At 32.1% G+C, this 9,889-nt stretch overlaps 1 protein-coding gene across 1 annotated transcript; it reads right to left on the reverse strand.

The window, feature by feature from the left end:
• Positions 1–4,301: 4,301 nt before the first annotated feature.
• On the reverse strand, positions 4,302–9,651 carry LOC115694862 (protein NRT1/ PTR FAMILY 6.2). The gene is made up of 6 exons (XM_061117141.1): positions 9,247–9,651; positions 9,011–9,113; positions 7,480–7,697; positions 6,625–7,172; positions 6,198–6,541; positions 4,302–5,085 (listed from the first exon to the last, which is right to left on the reverse strand). Exons 1-6 carry the CDS (start codon positions 9,247–9,249, stop codon positions 4,550–4,552), a joined length of 1,752 nt encoding a protein of 583 aa, XP_060973124.1. The 5' UTR covers positions 9,250–9,651; the 3' UTR covers positions 4,302–4,549.
• Between the last annotated feature and the right edge of the window lie 238 nt (positions 9,652–9,889).

A 9,889-nucleotide genomic window follows, 5' to 3' on the forward strand; every position in this document is an offset into this window, starting at 1 on the left:
ATTTTCAATGATAAAATAATTATTAACATGTTTACTAAAGAGAGACTACATCATTCAAAATAAATTTCAATTTTTCTCTTTTCTCAAATTCCTTTTCGTCTATGCTACTTGTAGCCTAACCAATACAAGGCAAGAAGATTAGCTATGTAATCTAGCACAAATAAAATTCAAGCAACTACACAAATGTAGTTTTTAATTATTTTTGGTTTGTACTCAAAAAACCAAAAAAAAAAAAAACAGAGGCATTCAATAATGTAACCGTTAATATTTCGCATTAGTACATCATCTATACTTTTCTTAAAAATAAAACCCAATAACTATTGGTGTAAACCACTATGCCAAATTGCCACAAAAGGTTAGCCAACTACCAACAATAATGCCAATAAAACCAACATACAACCCAAATCATGGTCGATTTATAGAAAGCTAAACAAAATCTAAGATAATCTTAATAAGAAAAGGAAAAATACCATTGAAAATTACCAAAATCCACTCATGGAAAAACAAAAATATTCCAAAACTAATTAGTTTGAAAACTGTTTCTAAAGTCCAAAACACAGGTCTATAAACTTGTGCAAGACAAAACAAGAAAGGATATTCCAATAAGTTCCTAACCTTGTTTTTTTACCATATAATAATATGCTTCCGCATCCACTGTCGTCATAAATATACACATAATATATAGTTATAAATTATTTTATAGTTATAGTATAAGTTACAGAGTCGGTTCATCATCTAATCTCCACACTCACACGATCAAAAGATCAAGAGATTTGCCAGTATAAGGCTATATATCTTCCTATGACTAGCCTCAATCCACACACGACTTGCCTCACTGTCCCTTACTTCCACTGCATCTTCACAACATTCCTTCTACATAGACACGTACTTTACACGTGTTCTTTCATTTTTTACCAAAGCTTTAACACTACTTACTAACATACTACACCTAAAATCAAACTATTATGATCAATTGACTATTAATTAATTTTCAATCAAAAGAAAAGGAAATCTCAGTGGACTAATTGATTTACTAGCAGTTTCATATGGTTTGGAACCTTTCTAATATTACTTGAAAATACTACATCTTTGGTCTGTCATTTTCTATATCTGAAACTCAAAAGAAGCATAAATATATGAATATATATGAATTTTCTCTTCCACAAAGAAAGTAAGAAGCATATACCCGAATATGAGATCAATCCACTCATGAAGATGTGCAGAGACATGTTCACTCTCAAGAGCTATACGATGCTTATGAATGAAATCAATAGGACTTTCAGCCCAAAGGACCAAAGTCAAATCAAATACCTCTCAGTTGTCTTCTTGACCTCTAGAGGTGCCTCCACAACTTTGGCATCTGAAACGAACAAAAAAGGTTAAGAATAAAATTCATCAAATGAAAATGAACAAAGAAAAACATTAATAAATCAAGCAAAAGGGGACATGCATACCCAGATTCATTTTAATTTTAGCATCGAGACTGCAACTATGGAAACTGAGCAAATATCTTGAAGAAATCAAAGAGTGGTGTTGAGCAACTGCCGAGAATGAAAAAATAGAGAGAAATAGAGAGGGGAGGATCGTGGAGATTGTAAAGAAATGGAGAGAGAGAGAGAGAGAGGGTATTCATGGATTATAAGAGAACCACAGGGAAATGAGTGGATGAAGCGGTAGAGTTTCAAAGAAGGGAACAATGGGGGAGTGAGAGAGTTTTGACAGAGCTTTCTCGCGAACATCTGATTTAGGGATTTAGGGATTTCACACAAAATATTCGGCTGTTGATAACAGACGCAAAAAGAGAGAAACTTTTGATAATTTTTCTTTGGCTTTCTTCGTCGTGTTCATTTTTACCGTCATTTTGATAAATGACGCAATTGCTATATTTTTAGCGTCGTTTAGGAACAGACGTGAGCAATTTTCAGGTACTATTTACGACGGTCAACACAATGAACAGTGGCGTTGACCGACGTAAATAGTGTAATTTGTAGTAGTGTGTAGATGGCTCCTTGGTGATCATAAAGATCTTTGGCTTGTAGATGTCGATCTGGACCTTGTGTGCATTCTGTGCAAGTTGTTCTTTCCAGGAGGATTAAGACAACTAGTGATTAAGAGTAATGCAGTTGGGGATGAAACCACTGTAGAGTGATGAGTGTTTGAGGTCATAGGTTGTGTGGGAGATAGTGATGGATGTTGTAACCGTGTATCTGCTTTTGAGTGTTCATTGATAATAGGCATATGTGGTTCCGGCTCAGTAGAGATAATATGTGCATCAGAAGTTGTAGCTCCAGAAGTTTCACATGTTTCATAAACAGAAGGCTGACTAGGAAGCCAGCTGTTAGTGCTATGATTATGCTCAATAGTGTTAGGCTTTATATGGTCAAGAGAAACATGTTGATCAATCTCAGGCTGCTATACAAAAATGTCTGTGGGACTAAGATCCATTAGATTAGACAAAGTGTAAGGTTGTTTGAAATGTAGACACCTAGGTATAATGGCTGATAGTGTTCTCAGTGTGTGAGGATGAGTTGGAGTGACTAGTGTGACTAGAAGATAACTCATATGGAAAAGTAAACTCATCAAACACAACATCCCTAGAGATGTATAACCTGCCACTAGTGTCAAGACACTTATACCCTTTATGATTGAGGTTGTACTCTAGGGAAATGCAAGGTGCAGACTTGAACTCCATTTTGTGTTTATTATATGGTCTGATATTGGGGAAACACTTACAACTAAAAGTCTTAAAGGTATTGTAATCTGGCTTTGATACCATGTTAAATTGCATATTGAATTGTCTCGCCATTGATGAACTAGAAACAAGAAAGAACACAAAGAAGAAGAAAGGAAAGAAAGACAAAGAAAGAAGTCTCAACTGTTATCGATGAAATAAAGAACTTATATACAATAGCTACAAGAAATAGAATTAACAAGATCAATCGAACAACTAACTGAATTGCATTAAACTCAACTAACTAGGACAACTCATTAACTGTTCTAACAAGCTGGATACATAGTGTTTATATAAGAGATAAAGGTTGGTGGGATTACAAGGCTCCATCCATGAGTAGCTGATATTGGAAGAGAGTAATTACTGTCAAAGAACATTTCAAGAATTACACCACCTTTCAACAACTTTCTTATAGGGAAATATAATATTGACTAGGGGTAGAAAATGATAACAAAGACTCAAGTTAAGCTTTATTGGCCTGATATGGTTTGGAGTAGATTAAACACTCCAATACATATATAGCTTTATACTATGGTTGACTGTATTGGGAAGATTACAAACAAAATCAATATGACTAATCAAAATATCATTCATGATTCTAAGTATGCAGCCTATGAGTTAGCTGAGAAAACTGCTGAGCATTTACTTTTCGATTTTCATTGAAGTTCTAGGTACTTTTGGAAGTTAAAAGATGGATGCAATGGCATACAATGCTCACCACATTACCACTAGGCAAGATTGAGCAGGTTTATTGATGCTCCACAATCATTTACAATCAAATACAATTATCAGAGCATCTTTTAATCAAAAGATCTCATGAAAATAGTAAAGGGTATTCACAACATGTGAAACCAATCTCTATTGTGTTGTCCTATCTTTTTAGGCCAAAACAACTCTATTCTATGTTTAACACTATGTTTAACTTTCTGTATAATTACATCAATGTTTTCTACTTGATTATTCCACAATTTTGTCAATAAACTTGCTGATTTATCAAAAAAAAAAAAAACGATTGAGCAGGTTTCGCTAACAAAATTTTACAGCAGTGATGGCTGCTATGATATATAGATTGTGGAAAAATACAAATGGCATTTTATAGAATGGGAAAAGTCTTACATAATGACTCTTGTACAAAGAATTAAAGATGTAAAGAATAGATGAGGATTGTTTTTTCCTAAGAAATTAAGTCAAAAATAAAGAGAATGGTATGAATCTTTGTAAATAGAGGAGCAGGCTTGTTTTGTTATACAAGTGCCGGATAGGTTGTAAATTGTTTGTTCAAATATAAACTTCCTTGGTTTATCAAGAAAAAAATAAATAAATAAATAAAATAATAATTAATGATATCCCTATAATTTAATTAATATTAATATCTTATTGGAATCTAATTTATTTCTTTCATTTTTCTTAATAAATAAGAATATCGAAAGAGGAGCATGCTTACAATGAATGTATAGGGTCTTGCTTCAATTTTTTCAACTAATATTTTTTAATTTTCACACTCGCAACCAACTACTTGAGTCAATTACACTATTATTAATTGGAATTATAGCATTAATTGCAAATTGACTAGAACAAAAAAAAAAAAACTAACTATAATTTCATTGTAGAGCAATTTAAGAAAGGTACATACGCATCAATTGATGATCAGATGATAAGAAAACATCACACCCAAACATTGATTATTTGTACAAACATGATAATAACCACTAGGCTAATAAAAACAAAAGCCCTGAATAACTTAGTACATAATTAATTAATTAAACAGAACTACTCGAACATACCTATAGTAATCTTCTTCGTCATCATCATAATTAGCTAGCAATTATCAACACTACCACTCCCATTCATAGCAGACATCTGAGCCTGTTTATTATTACCCTTACTACTAGGTTTGTACCACTTTGCACAAATCAAATAAGCAACAAAATTTACGACACCCAAGATTGTCAAAAGACCATAAAACAAGTCAAGTCTACCGTCGTTTATGTTATCGGCAAGCCACCCTTGGCTACCGTTGGTTCCGGTGACTTTTTTGACCACCGAAACCAAGAAGCTGCTGACAAAGAAACCGAGGGAAAGGGTTGTAAGGAAGAGGCCAGTACTCATGGTTTTCATGCCTTTGGGAGATTGTGTTATGAAGAAGTCTAGTTGGCCTGTGTATATGAATGCCTCTCCTGACCCCACAAGGAAAAACTGAGGGATTAAGATGAACACGCTAATGGGAAGATCTCCTCCACCGCCGCCATCGGTTTTAGCCACTGATAACCGTTTCATCTCTGAGAGTGTGGCCGCCGCCATTCCTATGGTTGAGAGAACTAGCCCTATGGCTATTCTTTGAAGGCTGCTGAAACCTGTTACATAACAAATTAGTTGTATATTATATTCGAGTGTAAGATATAAGTTAGTTTTTTCTAGGGAAATTAACCTATATTATTATTTTTTTTAACTTTTTTTTTTTCAAATTTATTTTTGAGTTTCTAAAGTGGTTGCAGCGCTAGTTGCAATAGGGGTTTCTATACAATTTTTTGTTGCAATTTAGGTTGCAGCGCCAGTTGCAATAAGGGTTTTTATCTAAAATTTCGTAAAAATACAAAGAAAATTATTTTGAAGTGCAAAAATGAGAAAACCAATTTTTTCGAATGATTAAGATGTACAACTTATTAAAGATTAGTGATTTTAGTAATAATATTATTTATTTAAATTGAAAATGGCCTTTTTTCTTTTCTTTTATTTTTTTGTAATAATAATAATAAGTATATGTGTTTTTTTTTTTAATTAAAAAAAACTAGTGTAATAGTATATTTATAGTATATATTGCGATTACGGAGGTGTATAACTGAAAAATGATTTTAGTTTACTCTAACATTAATTCTGTTTCAATTCTCAATCATGCATAGGCAATTGTATATTACTTTTAATATTTAGTAGAACTTTATTTATTAAGTAATATAATGATTAGTGTGGTGTGCAACTGTACATATAAGATTCTATATATTTCAGTGATTTGTTAATTGCCTAGCTATACATATATATAAATAAGGCTAATTAAGATTTTTGTCCCTAAACTTTAACATGTATCAAATCATGCTCCTTGAACTTTTAAGATCGTTAAAAATGCTCCCTGAACTATTGAAATTGTTGGATTTAAAGATTTTTGTTTAATTTTATTCAATTTTACTACTTCAGTGATTGTTTATATACTAAACCATGCTCCCCTGATTTTGATATCTACCAAATCATGCTCCTCTAACTTTGACATGTACTAAATCATGACTCCTGGACTTTCATCCATGTTAGAATTTTTTTACTAAAATTGGAAAAAAGTCCTTAAATCCAAAAATCTAAATAGTTCAGGGAGCATTTTCAACAATCTTAAAAGTTCAGGGGCATGATTTGGTACATGTCAAAGTTCAAGGGGCAAAAATCCTAAACGTATAAGTAATGCTATGTAAAGTTTATATACCTTGTTTGCCTTTCAATTTCTTCCAAAAAGGCATAATGAAACGGTCATAAACAGCGAGAGTGATCAATATGGCTGCCACAAAAAACACAGTGAGAGAACCAGCAGGAATTTGGAAACTTCCTACGTTTCTTTTCATAGTAGCTGCTTGTTCAACAGAGAAAGTAATCATTTGAGCATAAGTGGTCCAAAACAAGATGGTTGTAGCCCATATTGGTAGTAATCTTATCATCATCTTCACCTCTTCAATCTTTGTCACTGAACATAGTTTCCATGGATTAGGAGTACTGCTACTAACATTTTGCTCAAAATCTCCTTCTAGCACTATTGCAGCCTTGTCCAAGAAACTAAACAAAAACAAATGTTATTACCACACTACTAAGGCATAACCAAAACAGTCCATAAGACAAAGTTAAAAGTTGACACTTACCGAAATTGTTCTGTGTGAGGGATTTTGGCTTCCATAGGAGTATCCTCATACAGCATGGCTATATTGAAAGGACCAGACATCTTTCTCTTTTTGAAAGAGGCCACAATAACTTGGAAAATGTGAACTATAGGACTCCCCATGCTCTTTTTGTACCTGTATTTTTTAGTCCCAGACAATAGTATTATGATGGAGATTAACATTGAAACAGAACAAATTCCGTAGGCCCAGCTTCTGCCAACTTCATCTTGTAAGTAAACAAGGACTGTCACAGCCATTAAGGTTCCTGTGCTAATGAAGAAGAAGAATCTCTGAAAGAAGTAAGCCATTTGAGCCTTCTCCTTCTCATCTTTATCATCAAACTGGTCAGTTCCAAAGCCTGAAACACTTGATTTAAGTCCACCGGTTCCAAGTGCAATAAGATATAAGGCTAAGTAAAGAATTCCCATTTGAAATCCATTAGCCTGTTGGCAGGTGGCGCCTGCACCTCCGTCGCAAGGTGGTGGCTGTAACTCCGGTATTTTTGTTGATATTGCCAAGGAAGCAGTACCCTGCAGATCAAGAAATTGTTTTTATTTGATTAGATTTAGTGATTTATGATAGTTAATTAATTGATTGTACTATAGTAAGAATTACTATAGAGTACTATAGTTTCTAACTCTACTTTGGTATTTTTATTTATATTTTGAATTATGATATCTGGGATGGGATCTGATATTAAATTGCACAAATAATACCATATGCCATGTCAAGTTGTGTTGGTGTGCTTCTTAGCAATATTCAATAATCCTATATGTACCAAAAGGAACAGGGAGATAAATTTTGTTGTTGAGGAAAAATAGGCATAGTAGTGCTCACTAGAGTTTGTATAGTAGCAAATATTGCAATTGTCTTGTATCTTCCAAGGAAGGAATCAGCCAAAAAGCCTCCAAGCAAGCACAACAGAAAACATGTGCCCATAAAATCTGTTACAATATTGGCTGAAGTTGAACTAGGCAAATGCATTGTTCCAGTCAAATATGTCACCAAATTAACTGCTATTCCCATTGTTGATAGCCTTTCACTTATTTCAATCCCTGTAAATTATGGAGACATATTTTGAATTAAAAAAATTGATTGGTTAAGACTAATTAATGATGAACTTTAATAGCATATGCATATAGTATATTCTTCTTAATTTTGTATTAATTTATTAAGAAAAGTGAAAAAGAAAATATATTTTTTTTTTTTTGGGACAGAACTTCAATCATTGAAAATTTCCTAATAATTAGTTATAAACCTCAGGGAGTGGAAGGGAAAAGTTAGCCACATGTAGTAGAGCACAAGTATGGGATTTTCCCAAATTGGAATATTGTAAAGCAAAAGTTAATAATACTTTATTATAGATATTTTTACATTGTGGGTTTATATAATTATTATCTGTGTATAATAACAATGAAATCTTGCAGATGGTGACCCTTTTTATTGATTATATTACAGATGAAATAAAATAAAAAGTTTTTTTACATTTGCACAAAGCAAATATGGGCAGTTTATGATGAGTGAATTGGAGAAGTATATTTTATTCCAGGGCTCAAAACAAAGCAAGGTTTAGATATATAATATATTGCCTTTTGACATGCATTATTTCCAAGTAGAAAATGACAGAAATGTATATAGTAATATTATGATACACATAATGGGTCCTATATCATCCCCATTCTGTCAACCAAAATAAAAATAATTAATAGAAAACAAAGAAAAGCATAAAAAGGCAATAACATTAAAAATTTTGGTTGACTATAAACTAAACCTTTTTTGAATTTGTGTTAGAGAGCTGCCAAATTGTAATGCATTAGTACAAAATAATTTTTTTAAGATTTCATCAAAAACAAAACCAGCTAATATGAAAACATGTGCATGTTTCCTCTTAACTTTTTCTTTTTGCATGAACCATCTACTTCTTACTTACTATACTATACTGTGCTACTATTTACCAATAATGCAACAAATCAAACATGTCATACTTGATATCCAATCATGTATATACAACTGTCCTATTTTAACAGCCAACTAATTCTTTTATATTAAATGATGATAATGATCTCATCTCCTCTGTAAACGCTTAAACAATCATAATCATATATGCATGAATATGTTTAAAAAAAAAAACAAAATAACCTATTATCTTTTAATTTGATTCATACATATACATGCTCAATTATATTTGATTGTTATATATTTATATCCATCATGTAATATGTATATATATAACAATCAAATATATCATGGTAGGATATATATAGGATATATATATATAATTGATATATAACAAGCTTTTTCTTCTGATCTGTGATGATGAGGAAGATGAGTATTAAGAGTGTGTGCATGTGAGTGTTTAAGAACATACCAAGGATAAGAGCAGCAGGTAGCCAACCACCAGTTTTGGATTTATCAGCAGGAAAACCTTTGTAGTCCACAGCATCAGAAGCAGTCCAACTCATCTTCCCTTCCTATAATATTGTTTTTTTTTTGACACATTTTAAAGAAGAATTATAACATAATGCAAGAACTCTAAACAACCTCAAATTAATTAATAAAAATTGTAACGTAAATAAGTATGATAAAAATGTAAATAAGACTGACCATGTTTTTTTCTTTTTATTTCCTCCAAGGAAATAATGACAAAATGAAAGAAAATAGCTAGAGAGAATAATACTAAGGATGTCTTTTCCTCTTTGATGTTCACACAACTTAATTAACTCTGTCTTGAAGACTTGGCCTTTTATAGGCAAAGAGTCCCATCAATATTGAAACAAATAATAATAAAGTGAACCCCACTACATGTTTGAGTGTGTGTGTGAGAGAGAGAGAGGGCCATGTATCATAACAGCTTGGTGTGTTCTTGATATAAAGGTATATGAAAAGAGATTAGGTTTATCGCATTATTATTATTATTATTGATCCAGTGGAAGGTTCTAGGATTTGATATGTATAGTTTCTTTATTAACGAGATATTTCTGGGAAGAAAAAAATAATTATTATATTTGATGAATGGTGATAAAATAAATTAACTACGGGTCATAAACAAATATGAGGGAAAATGCTAAATAAAGGTGATGGTGATTGATGAAAGGGTTGGAGGAGGGAAAATTTGGAATCTGCAACATGCAACACCAATATAGCTCTTCTTCTTCATTATTATTTTTCAATAATATTATTTGTTTGATGATTATTTTTGGTATTATTAATTTGTGGTAAGAATAGCTAGCTTTAGGTTTTGAAGATT

This window comes from Cannabis sativa, chromosome 6 (genome assembly GCF_029168945.1).
Source record: "Cannabis sativa cultivar Pink pepper isolate KNU-18-1 chromosome 6, ASM2916894v1, whole genome shotgun sequence".
NCBI lineage: Eukaryota > Viridiplantae > Streptophyta > Magnoliopsida > Rosales > Cannabaceae > Cannabis > Cannabis sativa.